Source organism: Leptosomus discolor, chromosome 1 (assembly GCF_034619465.1).
Source record: "Leptosomus discolor isolate bLepDis1 chromosome 1, bLepDis1.hap2, whole genome shotgun sequence".
In the NCBI taxonomy this organism is placed as follows: Eukaryota; Metazoa; Chordata; class Aves; order Leptosomiformes; family Leptosomidae; genus Leptosomus; species Leptosomus discolor.
Window position 1 is genome coordinate 161,680,216 of NC_141391.1, and position 19,835 is coordinate 161,700,050.

Genomic DNA, 19,835 nt, shown 5'->3' on the forward strand with positions numbered 1-19,835 from the left:
TTCCACTGGCTATTTATTTCCTTGAATAGCCTCTGGGGAAGGATTTCAGTGAGGGAGTAAAGAAAAAAATAAAAACTCCACACAATAAATATCGAGCGGTGACCTGATTTAAACCGTGTTCTCTGACCTCATCTGGGCCCTGGTTGTGGTTCCTCCTAGAAGTTGTGATTAAGCCACGTTTCTGACTCGGTTCCCCACTTTCATGAAGCCTAGCAGGGAATGCTCCCTGCCTTAAAGGGCTGTGGGGTGGATTTCAAGAAGCTGAGCTCTGGATTTTCAGAGGCCATGGCTCAGGACATGACCAAGAAGAGGCTTCCATCACCTCCTGATGGAGCTGCTCAGTCCTCCTCCCGCCAGTCACAAAAATTCCCAGATAGGTTTTTGACAGGACCAGTTTCCCCTTTAGCGGAGAGTTGTTGGTTTGCCTCTCAGCAGAGAGTGCTGCAAGCTTCACCCAACCGATCCCCAAGCTCTGAAAGCCAGCCAGCTTCCTAACGGAGGAGGACCGAGAGAACAAAAAGTACTTACCTCAGTCAAACACTGAGGTAGGAAGCAGACTGGATAAGCAGGTCTGTGGATCTGAGGGTGTGTACAGGAGAGGATTGTCCAGGAGACGCAGGAGAAGCCAAGACAATGTTGAGCACAAGGAAACTGGTGCCCATGAGCACTAACCTCCTGCCTAAGAGGTTAACCAGAGCGGGACGGCTCCTCTAGGGAAGGCGTTGAAGCCTCCGCATTTGGATCAACTAAAACGGGAAGGAACAAAGGACTGGAGGTGAATCTCCTGCCACCCCTCATGCCCCAGCTCCCCAAGAGTGTGTCATCCAGAGCCCCTGGAATTAGCATCCATGCTCTGAATCTGAGGGCAAGGGATTAGAGGCCATCAGCCTCCGGCTAGAAAACCTCCACCTTTCTTCAGGGCTAAGGACAGCAGTGGAGGGAACCTGTACCAAGCAGTGGACAGCACAGGGGAGGGGTGTAAGTCCATCTCTCTCCCTACCCTATCAGAAAGGCAGTGGTGCCACAGTGAGTGGCACCTCCCATCTCCATGGGGAGCTCAAATGGGCTCTGATGGATGGTTTCCATCCCCAGAGCCAAGTTATGTCCTTGTACCTTTGCAGAGGACATCTCTCTTGGGCAGCTCTGAAGTCTGTGGCAACACTTTTGTGTGCTATGAGTTGTGCACAGGGAGGGGAGGAAGGCAGTTCATGTGCATGGGAGCTGGCTCATAAGGCATCAGGGCCATTTCATCCACCCAAGCAGCCAGATGAGTCACATCTTATGGGTCCTCAGCTTGCCTGAGAGGCAGGAGAACAAACCGAAATGGCAGAGGGTGGGGAAAGGAGGTCATAGGACTGATTACATGCCACCCAGTTCTGCTTCCAGCCTTCATTTCTCTAATTCTTTCCCTCATGGGGGCATGCCAGGAATGTGGGTTGTGGGAAAATCTTTCAAAAACACGCCTGAAGATGAAAATGCACTTGTGTTGAAAGCTTCCCTATTGGCAAAGAGAAGATGCATAGAAGGCTCCTGGCTTCCCTCTCTCCTGGACTTCTGCAATCTCCCAGTTTTAACACGACTTGCGGATGAGATATTATCAGCTTAATGGGAAAAGGATCTTCCAAAAAACTCTCCACAAAGGATCAGCTTCATGAGGTCTTATGCTCCACTTGCATCTTGCACCAAAAGATTAAGATCTCCAACAGCTTTATCTTGACATTAAGTAAGGAAGATGGTAGCCCCTTCATCTTGCACATGGGGAAATTGAGGCACAGATACCCAAGTTCACATCCAAGAAAACCTCTTCTTGTTTAGCTTCTCATCTTAAAGCTCCTATGGACAGATTTAAACCAAAATAAAATAATAAAAAAATAAAATCCAGCTTTGCAAACCTGTCCTATAACCTAAAAGGAAGCTGGGCTCCCTTGGCTAATGCAGCTCAAGTATCAGAGATGCTTTCTTACCACACCATCTATTATCAGTAGGCGGTACTGAGGCATCCAGTGCTTCTGACAAAAATTAGGCCTTGGGTGGGTCCAATTAAATCCCCAAAACCAGAGGCATTCAAAATGAACACATGCCTTCCAACAGTGGAAGCCAGGGGACTTCCGAGATGCCCCAAGCCCAGCTCCTCTGACTTCAAGGGGACCATTTCCCACAACAAAGACAGCATGAGGCCAGCTGGATGGAACTCGAATAAGCAAAAAAGAAACACAGCGTTGCACCATACACAAAAGGTCCATGGGGACCTCCCTCCATTGAGCTCCGAGCAGCCATCCCAGATCCAGCCCCCCAGGACAGCAAGGGCATGCAGCGAGAGTGACTGCCGAGTCCCCGCGCGCAGCAGCCCATCCCGCACAGGGAGAACAAGGCTGCTGGCGCTCCGTGACTCGCTTTGAGTGTGTTTCTCACGGGCTCCAGCGCTGAGCCCAGGCGGGTTGGACAACTCTGAGGACTTGCAGGAATCCTTCAGACAAGCAGAATCCGTCTGAGTCACACACAGGAGGCACGATGCCAAGGGTGGCTCATCCACTGGAAATAAAAAAAAAAAAAAAAAGAGAAAGAAATGTTAAGGGAGAAATAGCAAGTTTTGAAAAGCCACAAGAATTAACAGCTCATGGCCTGGAAAGAAGAGGAGCAAAAAAAAACGTCTGTTCTCCCATGCTCACATCACTAAAGCCAAGTATCCCTCATCTCTGCCGGGAAGCAGCAAGCCACCTTACCACCCATCAGCTTAGAGAGGGTCTGAAGGCGCAACTCACCCTGGATCTAAGGCCATGGCTGAGGTCTGCAGAAGAAGGGGTTGTCAAGTCAAAACTATCTATTGCTCCAAAATCAGCTTGAACAAACTCCCTTTGATGGCCCTGCAAAATGAAATGGTAAAAACCAAACCAGATGGAAACGGGAAAGAAAAGCTGCCAAAAAAAAGGGAATCCAAGCCCCAAAATGAGACTGATTCAGTGCGGGAAATGGGCATCTAAAGAGGGAACTGCAGGCATCTGAGGGAGACCTAAGAAAAGACCAGGCCCACACAACTGACTCTCCTCCCCGCTTCCAGAGGGAAGGGCACCAGAAATACATGAACCCATGGACCTTCAGAGCAAGCCACAGGGAAAAAAAGCTGAGCCTGACCTGCTGCAGGAGCTGCAACGACAAAGCTCAGAGGAGGTCCCAACTCTCACTGGCACGAGGAGTGCTAAATTACTTTTTCCCTGCTTCCCAGTGAGAAGCGACAGCCACAACCTTGCTTAGACTTGCCACCAGGGGAAGGAGCGTTTGAAGCCAGCACCTGAGCCTGCTGGGTCATGGCACTGCCCAGAGATGTTTCATCTCCACACGGTACCGCAGGGAGCAGGGCAGCAGCTGCTTTGCACTGCTGGGACACCTTGTTTCCCTTTCCAACACTAAGGGACATCCCATGCATCTGAGGACACCCTGTTTTGCCAACCAGTCCCATATGGGGATCCTGTCCCTCCTCCAGACTGCTCCTGTGAGCCTCTACTCCTGTTTCTGGCCCATCCCATGTAGCCAGTAGTACATAAGCCCTCACTTGACCACAGTGGATGTTTATTTTCTGTTCCCAGCAGTCGTACTAGGCTGTTTGTTCTCTCTGGCTCTCTTTCCCTTCCTTCCACTTTGTGCCTCTTCTGCTGTCCTTATTTTCCCCACCACTGACAACGCACCCAGGGCAGAACCAGGCTGTTTCTCTCTGTCTTCCCTCAGGTTTCTTCATGCTTCTCCCCCCAAGAGCCCCCCCAGCAGTGAAGCAGACACCTGGCTTTAATTGCAGTCAGATTTCCTGGAAGGAGAACGTTTGCTTGCTCCCGAGAGGGAAAAAGGGTATTACAAACTGAATGCTTTGAACACAACTCACACCAGACAAATCTTATCATATCCCAGGCTGAATAGACCCAAACACGTGTCCATTCACTGGGCAACAAACAAACTTGCCAAGCCAGGAGATCTGATAAGAACAATTCAAGGAGGACCGGAGGACTGGTGGCTGCAACTGCCAGGCAAGTTCCCATCTGCACACAGATAGCTTATCTCTTCTGTCAAGATGGGACACGCATCAACGTCTGCCGTACAACAGCAGGGAAAAGCTAGTGGAGACCTGCTCTCTAGTCCTGAACATGCACGTAGCACCCCTTACAACACCGTCCCTGAGGAACATCTTTATTACTCACTCGGTCTCATTACGAAAGGGGTGGGAACCTTTCCTGAACAGCTCCGGCAGAGACGCAGCTCCCCAGGGACCCGGCTCGGGATGAGCTGAAGAGTGTCTAGCGCCTGCTCTGGACACCAGCAAGCGGCTGGCTGGCTGCAGGAGCAGCACAGCAACTAGAGGATGGCTGGAGAGAAGAGGTGTCATAGCCCATTCTTAAGCCACGCTGCAACACTTGCTTTTAACCTCATCGACTCCCAGCACACGCCCTCCTCCCAAAATTCAGCCAGAGCACTGCTACGGGAAGGCGAGCTACTCAAGATGCAAAGCTACTCTGTGTGAGGAGGCAGGTGGAAAGAGAAGCAGCCTCTGCTGGGAGCATCTCCTCCTTCTGCAGAGAAGAGGGGGACTTGGGCTCCAAATCGGAGACAGCAAAGGTGCAATATGGCTGCGGTGACATCCAGAATGTAGACACCACCTTCGAAACACCCGCTGGGCCGAGGGGAACAGCAGCAGTGTGCCACCTGAACGCAGCTCCTCCGGGCAGAGACAAGGCAGAGACCATTCGGATGCACCCAGAGGTGTGCGCCTGATCCTTCTCCTGGCTGGGGGACTCATCTGTCAGCAGCACGTTAAATGGGGAATACACGAGCTCTGCCCCCATTCGGCTCCCCGAGTGAGTTCCCAGACTTGATGTAGTTTGGGGTGGTGGGGGAAACAGGACAGAGGTGTGCGTGGATGGGGAGCCCTTGCAAAACCATGTGCTCCGTGGGCAGAGGGGCAAATTCAATGTGTCTGTGCTCCCAGGCTTGTCTGATCCCCTGCATCCAGGAGCTGGCCCTCACGCCCACATGACCTCATGCGCTCGGGCAACGTTTCCTCATAGCATCTCTCCCACCTCACAAGGCAGGAGGTCAAACGTGGCCAGTGATCCATAGCACGGGGTGTAGGACACTGAGTCACAACCCTGTGTTCAGCCGTGCCCAGCAGACAGCGCGTTTCCCGGTTTCAGTCTGGCGCACACACTCCCATCCCACACACTCACCTACAACCTGTTGTGTGACATTTCCCATCTTTAGAGAGGGAAAAAGTGGAAAATGAGGGGGTAAATATGCAGGCTGCAGGGGACTGCACTTCAAAAGCCTGCCTTCAGAGGGACCTGGGTTTACAGGGTCTAGCTGTTTCGCTCTCGGCCCCAAAAGCAAGGAGCAAGGCAGAGCTCCCATCCACAGGGTTAAATGCTCAGCGACACCAAGGCTCTGTTGGGAACAGTCCCCAGCCTGCCCTGTCCAAAAGCTGTGCCTGGGTGCTGTGGCACTGCTAGCTGGCGCGGCCCAAAGCCACGCCAGGGAGGGTGCTAACAACCACACGGCGTGAGCCATCGTCCCCAGGCAGCGCTCAGGCCTGGCCCCGCTCTTGTCGCGCTTACTAAGACAGACAAAGCCAGAGGGACCAGAAAAGAGGCTACGAAAGGTCAGGTCCACCCTCGGGAAATCTGCATATGCAGACTGCGTCTGCCTCCGCCTCCTCCTCCTCCTGGGTCACAGTTTTCTTTTTATTCCTAACCCCACATCCACCATGCCCCAGCACGGAGTTCACTCCGCCCTGCTGCTCCTCGCCGACGCCAAAAGCGGGGCTGAAGCCGGCTGCCGTGCCAAGCGGCAGAGGCTGAGCAGCCAGGATGGAGGGAAAGAGCCGCCGGACTGCCCCCTCCTGCCATTTCGCAGTCCGGACTCAAGCCAGCGCTGAAGTTTCCTAGGGAACCTGAGGCAGCGGCAGCTGCGGCCAAAGCAAGATCATTGGCAATGGGGGGATTTTCAAGCCTGGGCCAAAAAAACATCTATCCAAGCTCATCAGCTGCCAAACCCGAGCCAGCTGCACAGCCGAGAGGACACGCATTCGGCGCCGGGGCACCCCGCAGCAAGAAAGCCTCCTCCCTGTGCCGTCTAGTAAAAGAGAGGCGGCACACGGCTGCGTCTCTGAGCTCCCCGGGCGGCTGCTACGCTAAACATCCCCAGCAAACGCTTCACTAAGTCACACTTCGTTGTCGCCGCAATGCAGGGATGTATTCATCATCCGGGCTTGGGGATTTGACGCAGCTGGGCTCCCTGATTTGCTTCAGGATGCCTAGTTCTGTGTCACCGATCTCTGCTCAGATCATGCTTGGATGCCCACGAAAAATGCCTTTGCAACAGGATTTTTCTCCTCCTTCTCCCTCCTGCTGTTCTTTAGAGCCAAACTGTACCTCAACAAAACCCAGGCTCTTAAACCATTTTTTCCCCAATACTTGTGATTTCTAATGACGCCCCTTCCACCTGCCAGCAATAACACAGCAAGTCAGGGGTAGAGCGAGAACGGGTGAATCTGTTCACCTTTCCAAGCACCTCTCTTGACACCTGAATCCCGAGTGCACAGTATCGGTAGCAGATGTGTTCCAGTCTGGAGCTGATCTCACCAGCAGTGCAGCGAATGACTTCATCGAGGCTCCCCCTTGCGGGCTCGGGGCCTTCGATCCTCGCTTCAGCCCCATAAATTTAAGCTGCTCTCTCTAACCTGGCAGGCCTTCCTCTCCCTGTTCTGGTTTTGGCTCACCCAGGCACAGAAGCTATCAGCCCCCAAGCCACGGCGACGACTGGGGCTTCTGTCTTGTTGTTTTTCTTTCCTCTTTGCCTCCTGCTGATACTGCTCCTCAGCAGCAAGAGCATTCCCATGTTCTCAGAGCAGCCCCTGGCTGTCCCGGGCTCTCTTGGGAAGACGCTATCGGCAACAGCAAATCCAGGTGAGCCTTCCCCAGGGGAGAATGAGGCACTGCCGCTCCCTACGCTGGCCAGCAGGGCACTGCCACCTGCTCGGTCCAGGCATCAAGACATCTCTTGAGTTGCCCAGTCTGGAAGCAGGGCTCGAACACAGGGAAACAGGGAGCTGCACAGCTCACCTCTAACTCTGGTATTTGCTTCTCTCGCTCGCTTGTCTCGCTGAGCAAGTTGCTGTAATGACAGAACCAACGTGGAAAGGAAATTTAGTACGCAGAGGTCAAGGCAATTCCCCAAAGGAAGCAAGTGCAATTATCCCCACGCTAACGACCAGGGAAACTGAGGCAGCAGCGACCATAGCTGCGCATTCCCTTGAGTCTTGCTCCAAGGCATGCTTAATTGCAGAGATCTAGCCAGCAGGTTTTCTGATCCCTTATCCCAGCATCCTGTTTCCTCATTCTGCTCCTGTAGTTGTAGAAGGCTGCCTTTGATCACGGGGGACAGGTCTTCCTACAGTGAAAAGGGAAACGCTGAAAGAAATGGAAGGGAGCAATCCCGGCGGATGACTGCATACCACAAGAAAGCGCTGCATATGAAAGGGAAGGAGACATTTCCTATTAGATTAAAGGAGCTCAAACCTGCTCTCCCTCTAGAGAAGTATGCAACTCTATACTTGCCTCTCTAATTGCAGCTCTCCGCTGGGAAAAGTGCTTAGAAGTATTGCAAAAGGAAGGAGATTAGCCAAGGTCGGGGAATAGGAGGGCTGCAAATCCAGAGGATTGTGTAAGAGGTGCATGGTCTGAGGTGATGTCAGGAGAGGTGCTGCCAGCTCGGTTCCAAGAGAAAGTAGCAGAGGAAGAACTGAGCCAAAACACCAGGAACTGGCTACTGCAGTCAGCCGGAGCAGGACAACAAGAAAAGGGAACAAAAGACCGCAGCACTGAGCTTCAAGAAAGTGAAAGGTCTCCAGCAGAACGCCTTGCCAAAGGGAGAGGAATGTGACAGGGGAAAGGGAACCTCACGTCACGGGCCAGAGACGACGACCTAGCAGGAAGCGCACAAAAGCTCTTGCTGCCGCACACGAGCGCAACCGAAAAACACTGCAGGGTTCACGTAAACACACAAGGCAGAGAAACCAAACAAACGCTGGGGCAGAGCAAGGGTGACAGGACGGCTCTGGCCGGCTGAAAACGACCTGGTGGGCGGAAAATCCCTCTCCCAGGCGACTCGGTCACTCCTGCAAGGCCGCCTTCCCTTCCCGACTGACGGGGAACTTTGTTTCGAGATTCACAGGCACCAAGAGCATTTGCTAAGCCCAGATTGAGCAGGATCAGGAGCTCTCCTGCCTGCTGCTGCCCTCTGCGGGACAGCCTGTGGCAAGGCCTGCCAAATCTGAGATCCCGCACCCCTCTGCCAGCACAAGCTTTCCTTTCGCCGGCACGCCAACTACCCGGCTTGCACGTAATCACTTTCCTCTGCAACTGGGTACAAGCTAATTATAGCTCCAGTACTTTCATTCTGGAGCGGTTTCGATTACAATGTGGAGCATCTCACTCCATCCAAACCTAGTTTGGGATTCCAGCTGTCAGTAAAAATAAGTCGAGGGACAGCAGAAAGGTTTTTCCTCGCACATCATCTGTTACAGGGAGCAAAATTCAGACCCAGGTCTCTTTTTTTTTCCTGCACTTGGAGTCCTTGTTATATGGAAAGGAGATGTAACCAAAGGGGAAAGAGACTCCTAAATCCATGAAAATAAAAGCAAGGTTTGCAAGGCCGCTGCTGACACGACTGTTACACATGAGTTCACTCGCCATTGTTCGCAACAAGCTGAAAAGAGGTGCAGCCTTCCATTCATCCTGGACTTGTCAACCACTGCGTGTTGCTAAAGAAAGGAAAATAAACAAACTTGAGACTCAGGTGGATCGAAACCTGAGCCATAGGGAGCTGTGAAATACCGGACTGCAAAAGCGCTCCTTCAGAGGCCTCGCTTTGTGGGTTGGAGAGAAGAGATGCATGCCTTCTGTGCAGATCGTACCTGACCTAGAATAGCAATATCTAGGCCTCAGACTCCTAAAGATGACTTAAGGATTCTCAAAAAAATCAAAGAGGTAGTAGTGACAGGCAAGGCTGACTCATAAGATTAAAATAACTCATGCAAAACGTGCCTGAACACAGTGGAGGAAGGATGTGGTGATTTTCTGTGAAAGGCACTTAAAAAAGGCTTTGTGATGCAAGGCAGTAACAGTTTAAAAAAAGAACTACATTCAAGCGCCAAAAGGTACCTTTTAATGGCCAAAAAATCCCCCCCAAAACAATGGCTATCCGTAAGGAAAAGACATCAGGGCAGTTCCCTCGCCTGCCATCTGTGGGATTAGCACTGTAAATGAGTAACCCAACACAGGACGGCTCTGACTCAGACGTCTGTCTCCAGGACCAGACACTGTAAGGCTGAGTAGGCTGCACGGTACTAGCGCCCTTATCGCGGAGGCTCCAGCAGCCCCAGCCGGCGGCTTTGAGCGCTAGCACTGATGCGAGGCACGGGGGACTCTTCAAACAGGCGGAGGCCTACGCTCCCCAAAGGTCATCGACTTGGCACCTCGCACCGGCATTATTTAAAAAAGAAGAAACAAACCCAACAAAAGCAATAAATCACCACAGGGACGCTGACACACTGTTCCTTACAATACTGCTGGAGCACAGAGAAAACAAGCGATATTAAGTGACGCAGTTAGGGCTGGCCGGGATTACCAGAGCCGCAAGGAGAGAGAGGGCAACTGGAGTTTTATGTTCCTGGAGTCCATTTCCACGGCTTCACCACCCCCCCGCGCAGCTGCTCAACAAGGCGGGAGAAGGCCGGGCCGGGCCGGGCCGGGCCCTGCCGGGAGAGGACGGGCAGCTATTTAAAGATAACTCCGACCGGGGCACGGGAGCTCGCTCACTGCCACCCATAACATCTCCTAAGCCACCCGCCCCCCAAGGCGCCGCCCAGGCCCGGGGAGAGCCGCCGCCATCACGGGGGCCGAAACCCCGCTCCCCTCAGCGCCCGCTGGGCGCGCACCGCGCATGCGCTGGAGCCGGCGGGCGCGTGTCCTTTTAAAGGACACGCCGCTCCCCCACGAGTCGGAAGTGCCCGGTCTTTTGTACCGGAAGTGGCCTCACCTGCCAGTACGAGGGTTCTTCCGGGAAGGGCCGGCTCGCTCTCTTGTTTCCGTGCGGCGGCTGGTTTCCAGCGCTCGGGCCTGCCCCGCTCTCGTTTGTTCTCTAGGTCCTTCTCCTGGAGGCCTTCCGCTTCCTTCCCCACCCTGCGCCTTTCTTTCACCCTGCGCGGTGAACTCTATATGGTGGATCTGGGGGGTGCGCTTCGGCAGGGGGCGCGCTGGGAGCGGGGGGCGGCGCTGTGCTCCGCCGACTTCCGGCGCTCTATGGTGAGGCCGTCGGAGCGGCGCTCTAGACGGTTCGGTGCGCTCTCGATGGCTCGGCGGAGCCGGGCCGGGCGGGTGGGCGGCGGCGCGGTGCTGTCCCGCTGAGGAGCCGCCGGCCGGCCGGCCGGGCGGGCGGGACCCCCAGCCATGGAGCCCGAGACGCTGGAGGCGCGCATCAGTGAGTGCGGCTGGGACCACCCCTCCCCTCCCCATGACATGGCCTGGCCCGGCCCGGCCGCGCCGCCGGCGAGCCCCGGCCGCCACTGGTGGAGGGGGGGCGGGGGTGGGAGGTGTAGGTATTTGCGGTGTGAGGGAAGGGGGGACGCTGAGAAGGGGCCTGGGGGTCACAGGTAGCGAGGTATGAGGGCGGGCCCGCCTGCGTGGGGAAGGGGCGGCTTCAGGCGAGTGGGGGTCTTGGGGGCACAGGCGAGGGGTGGGTGCCCGTGGCCGTGGGTGCACCTGGGGTCTGCGGAGGAGAGCCCGCAGCGGGGAGCTGCGCGTCCGTCCAGCGACAGTGGGTCAGAGTGCGCTGATGGTGGGGAGGTGGTGGTGGCGGCGAGAGAGTTTGTGCACAGGGCTTCTACAGGAAGGACACGAGTGGACACGAGTGTGTCTTTCCTTTCACGCCATCCTTCGCCGATGCAGCCGGTGGAGTTGGCAGGGAGGGAGCGGGAGCAGTATTGTCCCTCGTCTCCACAGGGTGGGAGCTTAAGGAGATTCTTCTCACCATCCCCTTCTCCCACCCGCAGACAAAGCAACAAATCCCCTGAACAAGGACCTGGACTGGGATGGTATCAATGCTTTCTGTGAGCAGCTCAATAAGGAGCTAGAGGGGTAAGTGCATCATCCTTTCCCCAACCTGCTCCAAGTCGCAGGCCTGCGTTATGATTCCCCAGCCGGTAAAATTCAATGGATTTGTCCCAAGAGCTGAATAGGCACAAAGCCCCTCAAAGCGGGGGTGGGTGGGGGGTCCTGGACCACTAATGGCAGGTTGCCCTAGGGTTTTGAGGTGTCTTGGTGCCTTACCAGTGCCTTAAACTTGCAAGCTTCTTTTTTTTTTTTTTTTTTTTTTTTTTCCCCTCACTCCTTCCAGTCCTCCACTTGCTACCCGACTTCTTGCCCACAAGATCCAGTCTCCGCAGGAATGGGAAGCTATCCAGGCCCTCACGGTAAGGGCATCTGCAGGCTGGTAGAACTAGATGGAGGACCAGTGTGTGGAGGTGCTCCAGTTTGACTGGAGGAGCACAGGAAACTTTGAATTCCCTCTGAGAAAGCCCTGGAGCACCTGGGCACTTAGGTGGGAGGGGGGCTGAAGGTGGTTCCACCAGAGAGGAAGGATGACTGGTAGGAAAGGTCTTGTTCCTAGGAAGGATTGTAGCCTGTTGAAGTGATAGGAAGCTTTTTGGGTTTTGTTGTGGTGGACTTGGCAGTGCTAGGTTCACAGTTGGACTTGGTGATCTTAAAGGTCTTTTCCAACCTAAATGATTCTATGATTCTTAATTGTGTCATGGATCCACGCTGTGAAACCCTGGGGTTTGTGAGCTCTCTAAGGGTATCCCCTTCCATGGGCTGTTGATCCACCTCTGCAAAGACAGCCCAAAGAGGAAGAATCTTTTTGCTTCTCTTTGGGAGGGTGCTTGGACACCTGGAGGGAAAGGGGGTGTCCCTTCATGCTGCTGTGACAATAGCCACAGGCTCTGCGCCTGGCGAGGGTGGAAGAGGAGGGAGCTGGCTCATGAACCTGCTGCTGACCCCATGCTGGGGCTTCCCCGGCCCCTCTCCCCAGGTGCTGGAGTCCTGCATGAAGAGCTGTGGCAAACGCTTCCACGACGAGGTGGGCAAGTTCCGCTTCCTCAATGAGCTCATCAAAGTGGTGTCACCCAAGGTGGGTCTCGCGGCATCATGCTGGAGGGGACTGGAGCCTTGGTGGCAGGAGGGCTTTGGGAAGAAGTGGTGGCTGAGCAGAAAGGTCAGACACCCGCTGGGATGGGGAAACAGGACAGTGCTAAGAGATTTAGTCCTTGTTCACTGGTGAGTTTTCTGGTGGGAAGGTGAGCTTTCACCCCTCTGCCCCAGGCTGATTCTTGATGCAGGAAACTGAGGGTCAGCTGGACAGGAGGCAACCAGCACTTGTGAGACTACTGCACTCACATGCGTGCCTGGAGTCACCTTCCCTGCATGTCTGTTGGGCTCTGTCTGTGCTGCGTGTGCTCAGGAACCTCCCCCAACTTTGACATAGTGACCGTGTCTCTCTGGGGTGTCCCAACCTGGTTGAGACACTCTCAGAGGGCAAGCCCAGGCCAGGTCAGTGGTGCTCTGGCAAGTCCATCTGAAGCACCAAGTCCTTACCTGCTCCTCTGCTGATGCTACTGTCCCTGCAGCAGAAAAAGCTGTGCCTGTCAAGGCAGTGAACACCAGCAAGTATAGAGTTAAGGGAACTCAGACTAAATATGACTAAGGAAAACCTTCATCTGCCAGTCACAGCTTGTGATCTGTGATGATGAATAGCCAGGGACAGTAACAGCAGCATTCTAAATTCCTCTTGCTAGGCACCCTAGAGAATGTCCTCTAAGCCACTGGGCTCTGGTGGCACATGGACTGTTTCTACCACCAGTGCCCACAGCAGACCCACGGGAGACGAGTGAAGGATGATTGCGTGGCAGGGGGAGAGATGTAACGTTTGGACATCTCACTGCTGGGTGCTGGTCATCTGGGGCTCACGTAGCTCTAAAGGGTGCCAGGCACTTGTGCTGAAGAGTGCCTCTGAGACAGAGGGCTGGACCCCGCCCCAGGGACCATTACTCAACGGTCCTTTCCCTCCCAGCCCTGCTGTCCCCTCGTTCCTGAAGGGCTGCCTTGCCAAGCAGCTTCTGTTAGCAATACCCTTTCCTTCACACAGCGACAGAGACCTGCCTGAGCCCTCCCACCTATCCCTGCGTGTCGGTGAGGGGCTGCTGGTGGAGCATTTCTCTCACCTCTTGGGTTTCCTGTGGTGGAAACCAAGCACAGCATGGGACGTGTTGCAAGGGCCTCGTGAGCTTTCCTGCTTGCTTCCTCTTTCCTCCTCCTTGTGCCGTTGGGAACGGTCTCGCTTCTCGTGGGGGAGGGGAGGAGAGGAACAGACCAGGCTTGCAACGGCTCAGATCATCTTCAAGCCACCTCTTCTCTCTTTGTCTAGTATCTTGGCAGCCGAACACCAGAAAAAGTGAAGTCAAAGATTCTGGAGCTGATGTACAGCTGGACATTAGGGCTGCCTCACGAGGTGAAGATCTTGGAAGCCTACCAGATGCTGAAGAAACAAGGTGAGAGGCAGTGGTCTGGAAGGGGAAGGTGAACGGACTGTTTGCCCTCCCTCTTTTTTTTTTTTTTTTTCATCTGGGTGGAATCGGAAACAGACTCTCCCTTTCCTTTGTCCAGACCCAGCACATCCATCAGTCTGGCTCAGCACCAGGGGCAGGTGAAGGAGCGGGTGTCTTGGGCCTCCTAGCTGGGCAGGGGGAGTTGCTGGTGGTCTGAGTTGCTTGATGGGTTGGAGGGGACATCTGCTTGCTCCTACAGGAGATGGGGCACTGGAAAGGTCTGGGGCTGAAGGGCTGTGAGTCCTTTGGCAGTTGATGCTGGATTTTTCTAAGAGAGGGTATTTATTGGGAGTGGAGGGCAGTTCTTCCATGAAAGCAAACCAGGATCATGGGTAGTGGGAGCAAACCCACAGTCTCAGCTGGGTTTGGTGGGCCATTAGGGGAGAAAAGGCCTAGGTGGCAGTGCCATTCTGCAGCGAGTGAGTCCTGCTGACCTCTCCATTGGTGTCTGCTGCAGGGATTGTGAAGTGCGACCCAAAACTGCCTGACGACGCTCCTTTTCCGCCGCCTCCCCCTCGGCCCAAGAACATCATCTTTGATGATGAAGAGAAATCCAAGGTAAGGGCTGTGTGCAAGGAGAGGGACAGCGGGCAACATCTTCCCTGCTCCAGGATCTCCTGTCCGCCCGAGGTGGAGATCCAGAAAGAGTGAAGGCCCCTGCTCCACACACGGTCGTTCAGAAAATGCATCACAGGAATGCTGAGGGCCTGCCTCAAAATCGTGACAAAGGAAACAGCCAGAGGTGGGGCATATGGGTCTGTTTGACCTTTGGAGCATGTAGCTGCAGGACGGTGCAAAGAGTGAAGCGCTGACGTTAGCCCAGCAGGTTCTGGGAGGTTTGCTGCTGTGCACCCTCCAGGTTTCTGAGTTACCTGGCCGTGAGGTTTAAATCCCAGCCTTAGATGCTGCTGCTGTTATCCCTTCCCCACCCCCAGCACTGCAATCTGCTTATTGCCCAACTACTTATACCCTCCTGGACCCAGCCTATATTGCCTTTCCATCAGAATTGTGTCACCACTTAAAGCTCTGCATTGACAGTGCTGATGCATTTAAGCAAGCATGAGGCTCCTCTGGGTCTAGTGCTGCAGCAGAGGTGTGATGCCAGTTTGCTGCAGGGCATATATTTTGCCTTCATGGGTCACAGTGTGCAAATGAGGATTTGTAGGTGGCCAGTGGGACTGTTCACTGACTACGGAGGGGGAGAGAAAGTGGGAGCTCTCCCTCTTCACCAATTGCCCCTGCAAAGAGGCATCTGAAGAGGTCTGAGTAGGAGTCCATTACAATCACCTGGTGATTCCTGCATAAACCAGCCTTTCTCTCTTTCTCGGCACTAGTCCTGCTGTGCTCCAGGGTCTCCATGGTATGTAACGGGCAGGCAGGAGCAGGTTTTGAACGCAGGGGATCTTCAGGGAAAGGCCTATCTTGCATAACCAGGACCATGGCAGGAAAAGGAAGACCAGTTGTACTTCTTCTCTCCCTGGTCTCTGATAGCCCACAAGCTCTCGTGGCTGGGCTTTCAAACGGCTGGCAGTCCACTGCCTCTGCCAGACGTGGGTTTGGGGCAGGGGCAACTCCACTGGTTCTGGTGTTGCAAGAGTGACTGGCTGCCACCCTCAGCTTGGGCTCAGAGGTGCCTTCTCTCTTGCAGATACTGGCTCGTCTCCTGAAAAGTTCCCATCCTGAGGACCTCCGGGCTGCCAACAAGCTCATCAAGGAGATGGTTCAGGAGGTGTGGCTGGGGAAAAGGGGAGCTGGGGGGTCATGGTCTGGGTGGCAATGGTTGGCACCAAGGGAGCAGTGACTCTCTGTCCTCATGCAGACTTATGGAGCTTCTGGCCAAAATTTTGCAGCAGCAGCTGTTAAAGAGTCCTTTTGGTGATTTCTGCCATTCCTTGGCTACTTGAAGGAATGGCTCTGGGCCCTTTCTGTGGCCCAAGCCCTTCTGCAGCACTAGATCTGCGGCAATTCCATCCCTGTTTGGCAAGTGCTGGCTCAGATGATCTGGAGTTTTCCACTGGGGTGGGAGCTGTTTTGAGGGCAGCATTTCTGTGCCTTAGTCCAGGGAGCTGGTGCGTTGGCTGGCCCGGCCTTCCTCCTCTCCAAGTTGCAGACAAGAGCAAGGACATTCTTCCCTGTGTGCTTCCCCTCCAGGACCAGAAGCGCATGGAGAAAATCTCCAAGAGGGTGAATGCCATTGAGGAGGTGAACAACAACGTGAGGCTGCTGACAGAGATGGTGACAAACTACAGCAAGGGAGAGACAACAGAAAGCAATGAGGACCTAATGAAGGTGAGGAAAGGCCATCCCAGCATCCTCCCTGGGCTTGGCAGGGATGGGTGACCCTTATGCCCCCCCAAGTTCCTCCTGCCTGTTTTGCACCCCCAGCTGAGCATCCTGCTGCTCACGTCAGCACCCCTTTCTCCCCAGGAGCTCTATCAGCGCTGTGAGCGCATGAGGCCCATGCTTTTCCGCCTCGCCAGTGACACCGAAGACAATGATGAAGCTCTGGGTAAGCGTATCTGGCCTCTCTCATTCTGTCCTCTTCTCCCTCCATCTTCTTTCACGGAATCTGTGCTTGGGCTACCCATGACCTGGCATCTGTCAGCAGCCGCCGCTCTGTTTGGGTTTGTTAGTCTGTGGCTTGGCACTAAGCAGGGGTGTGTGGGAGCAATCAGCAGTGTTACAGGCTTCCTCCAGTTCAGTGTAGGAAGGGTGCTTGAGCTTGTCCTGCTGAGACTGACAGGGAGGTGTCGGTGTACCCTGGTGCAGTCTGCAGCAACAGTTGTAAAAACGCTCTCTGCGGTGGGCTGTGACCAGCTCCTTGGGCCTTGCTTTGAAGGAACAGACAGACGTGGGATATAAAAGTCACTCTCTGTTTCTTCACAATTTTCAAACTTACTTCCCGCCTATTCCATTTTAGCAGAGATCCTGCAAGCCAATGACAATCTGACACAGGTGATCAATCTCTACAAGCAGCTTGTACGGGGAGAAGAGATCAATGGGGAGACGGTGGCCGGTCCCCTTCGAGGTGAGGAGACTTGGGGAATGGGGACAGGAAGGTCAAGCAGAGGGACCCTGTTGCTGGTTTCCTGCAATGTAAGAGCAGATCGAGAGAAGTGGAAAGGTGAAACTTGCAGGAGGTCAAAGTGGGGCTGGCGGGATGAGGAAATGGCTTGTGGAGATGACTGATGCATGAAGAGGGGGAATTGGAAGGGAGAGCAGAGGGGGAGTTCCCTCTCCCAGGTGTGAGGAAGGATGGGAACTGGCCTCAGCACACTGGATAAGGACTGGATAAGGTTTCTGTGTCTCAGCTTGTTCCTTCTTTGCAGGCAGCACCTCAGCACTTCTGGATCTGTCAGGCCTGGATCTTCCAGCAACAGGCCCTTCCTACCCGGCCTTGCCCACCCTTGCAGGTGGCTCAGCAGTCCCCGTGCCTGACCAAGCTGGCTCTGTCTCCCTGCTGGATGATGAACTCATGTCTTTAGGTGAGGAATCCAGAGCAAAAGCTCTTTATCTCTGATTCTGGTCAGTCTACATGGATGGTTCTCCTTGTGGCAGGAACATGAATAAGGGTGAGCTCTGGGAGAGGTGAATAATGAAAGACCATGAGGTGTCCCTCACTTAATGTGAGGGAAAAGGAGGGAAAGACCCTGCTGTGATTCTGAACTTCAGTCCAGTGGGGTTTTCCTGACTCTTTCTAGAGCCTGCAGGGATGTGCCCTCTGATTTGCTCTGGCAAAACTGACCTGACAGGTAGATCAAGAGTGATGCAATGGCCATCCCCAGATGGGATCGCAAGGGTGGATCACCCCCAGCTTGTCATGTTTACTCCTTGCAGTTGAAGTCACGAGGTGACAAGAGGTGCATGGGACTTCCAGAACTGTTCGCATGGCAATCTTGTGAGATGCCAATCCTAGAAGGCTCTAGAGTCCTGCTTTTCCCAACAAAGTGTCTGTTTCCTAAGATAGGTGCTTTGAGTACAACAGCATGAAGTAGACAACATGGCCAGCCAGGTTTGTCATCCCAGTAGTATTCACTTCTCTGCCAGTTGCAGTGAGAACTAAACTGTAAATGAGCATCTCTGGGCAGAAAAAACCCCACTATCGCCCTCCTGACTCTCCCCCAGGCAAGGATGGGGGCCAGAGATGGAGACCACATTGATGGTTCTGCCCTGCTACTTCTGTGTCTTGTTTGAGCCCCATTTAATGCTCTTACCCACTTGGTGGTTGAGCTTCATGTTTGCTTTTACCCCTGGCAGGCCTGAATGACCCAGCACCGCATCCTGCCCAGACTGGTGACAGCAGTGGCTGGAACAGCTTCCAGGTAACACACTGGGAACCAGGGCAGAGGATGGGGAGGGTGGTGAAAGCAACAAATGGAGTAGGTAGGGAAGCGTCCCGCATCTGATGGTTGGTGCTGATACACAACCCTGCTGGGGGGGGGCTCTCCTGTGTGCTCTTTTTACAGTCATCAGATAGCAACGAGCTCAGTATCACCCCTGTCACAGCAGCTCCACCAGTCAAAGCAGATCCTGGTGCATCCTCCCCCAAACCTTCTCCTTTCACCAGTGGCCTGGATGACCTGGACCTCCTGGGCAAGACTCTGCTGCAACAGTCTTTGCCTCCAGAGTCTCAACAAGTCCGATGGTAAGCAGGGATAGTGCCATCTTTCATCTTTCCCCATGGTTTCTATTTCTGGGGTGCCAGACACAACGTTTCAGTACTTTGTTTTACTCCTTGCTCTCTCTTTCCCTACAGGGAGAAGCAGCAGCCACCCCCCCGGCTCACCCTGAGGGATCTCCAGAATAGGAGCAGCTCTGGCACCACGGCCCACAACCCCAGCGCTCTGCCTGTGCTCCAGAGTGTTTCCCCTAACCCCACGCTGCCCCTGACTTCAGAGCTGCCTGCCCCTGCTGTGCTTCCAAAAGCTGCCACCACACCAGCAGGAAGTACCGCAGTCCCACCACGGCCTCCTGCCACCGCGCTGCCCCAGGAAATCTCACTGGCCAACATCACTGTGCCTCTGGAGTCAATCAAACCCAGTGAGCCGGGGCGAAAGAGGGGGGCAAGCTTGGGGGGAACAAACTGAGTGCATGTGGAAGGGAAGAACGTGAGGAAACTTCTTGCTTGTTGGATTTTGTGGAGGTTGAGGAGGAGCGGTGTCTCTGTCACTTGTAGGGAGTTTGGGCCATGGGGAAAGGTTGCTGCAGGGCCAATTCCCTCCTGGCTGACTGCTGCCTGTCCTTGCCTTTCCCCGCAGGCAGCATCCTCCCTGTGACGGTGTATGATCAGCACGGCTTCCGTGTCCTCTTCCACTTTGCTAAGGATGCCCTGCCCGAGAGGCCCGATGTGCTTGTGGTGGTGATTTCCATGCTTAGCACGGCCCCGCAGCCCATCCGCAACATTGTCTTTCAGTCTGCCGTCCCCAAGGTAAGGTGGCTGCTGGGGCTGAGGTCCCCAGACTGGGCCAAAGTGTGATTCTACATCTGCAGGAAAGGCAGGATGGGTGGAGAGAGCTCTGTTGGGGCTGAGAGTGAGTTGTGTTGCCTTCAGATGAGCAGGAACCAGCACCATGTTTTTCCTCTTTGACTAGACGGTGGAAGCTCCCTAAATACAGGAGCAGGGCCTGTGGCTGCCAGGTCCTCCTCAGGAACGTGGGATTCTCTCTCCCTAGGTGATGAAGGTGAAGCTACAGCCTCCCTCGGGCACGGAGCTGCCGGCGTTCAACCCCATTGTCCACCCCAGTGCCATCACACAAGTTCTGCTGCTCGCTAACCCACAGAAGGTAACAGCGCTGTCCCTGGGGCTTGAGCAGAGGCTGGTCTTGCTGCATGGGCAAAGCTTGCCTACCCTGTCTCTGTTCCATCTCCTCTCTGCAGCTTCAGAGAGACCTGAGCGGTTTGTGCCTCACGACCTTTTTTCCCCCCTTTTTCTGACTACTTATCCTTTCTCCCCTGTCCAGGAGAAAGTGAGGCTACGGTACAAGCTGACCTTCACCATGGGAGAGCAAACCTACAATGAAATGGGGGACGTAGACCAGTTTCCCCCGCCGGAGTCCTGGGGAAACCTTTAGGGCCACACGTTGCAGACACTACACTGCAGAGTCCTTGGGAAGCCAGCCCTGCGGGGCTGGAGCAG

The 19,835-nt window shown here is 54.5% G+C and overlaps 1 protein-coding gene across 4 annotated transcripts; it reads left to right on the forward strand.

Moving 5' to 3' along the window:
• The first annotated feature begins 10,487 nt into the window (after window positions 1-10,487).
• On the forward strand, window positions 10,488-19,835 carry GGA1 (golgi associated, gamma adaptin ear containing, ARF binding protein 1). 4 transcript variants are annotated; one of them, XM_086468871.1, is made up of 18 exons: window positions 10,488-10,518; window positions 11,090-11,174; window positions 11,434-11,509; window positions 12,127-12,225; window positions 13,519-13,642; window positions 14,157-14,257; window positions 15,348-15,428; window positions 15,851-15,988; window positions 16,127-16,208; window positions 16,620-16,727; window positions 17,029-17,184; window positions 17,957-18,021; window positions 18,166-18,344; window positions 18,456-18,572; window positions 18,657-18,739; window positions 18,958-19,127; window positions 19,372-19,482; window positions 19,660-19,835. In XM_086468871.1, exons 1-18 carry the CDS (start codon window positions 10,488-10,490, stop codon window positions 19,768-19,770), a joined length of 1,917 nt encoding a protein of 638 aa, XP_086324997.1. In that variant the 3' UTR covers window positions 19,771-19,835. The 4 variants fall into 4 exon arrangements, with proteins under 4 accessions (XP_086324997.1, XP_086325007.1, XP_086324990.1 ...); XM_086468881.1 differs by having other exon boundaries at window positions 18,166-18,336; window positions 18,460-18,572; XM_086468864.1 differs by having other exon boundaries at window positions 18,456-18,739.

Coding starts and splice junctions, on each gene's coding strand:
- GGA1 (XM_086468864.1), top strand. CDS start 10,488: ATGGAGCCCGAGACGCTGGAGGCGCGCATCA. Junction 11,175..11,433: donor CTCAATAAGGAGCTAGAGGG/GTAAGTGCATCA, acceptor CACTCCTTCCAG/TCCTCCACTTGCTACCCGAC. Junction 12,226..13,518: donor TCAAAGTGGTGTCACCCAAG/GTGGGTCTCGCG, acceptor CTCTTTGTCTAG/TATCTTGGCAGCCGAACACC.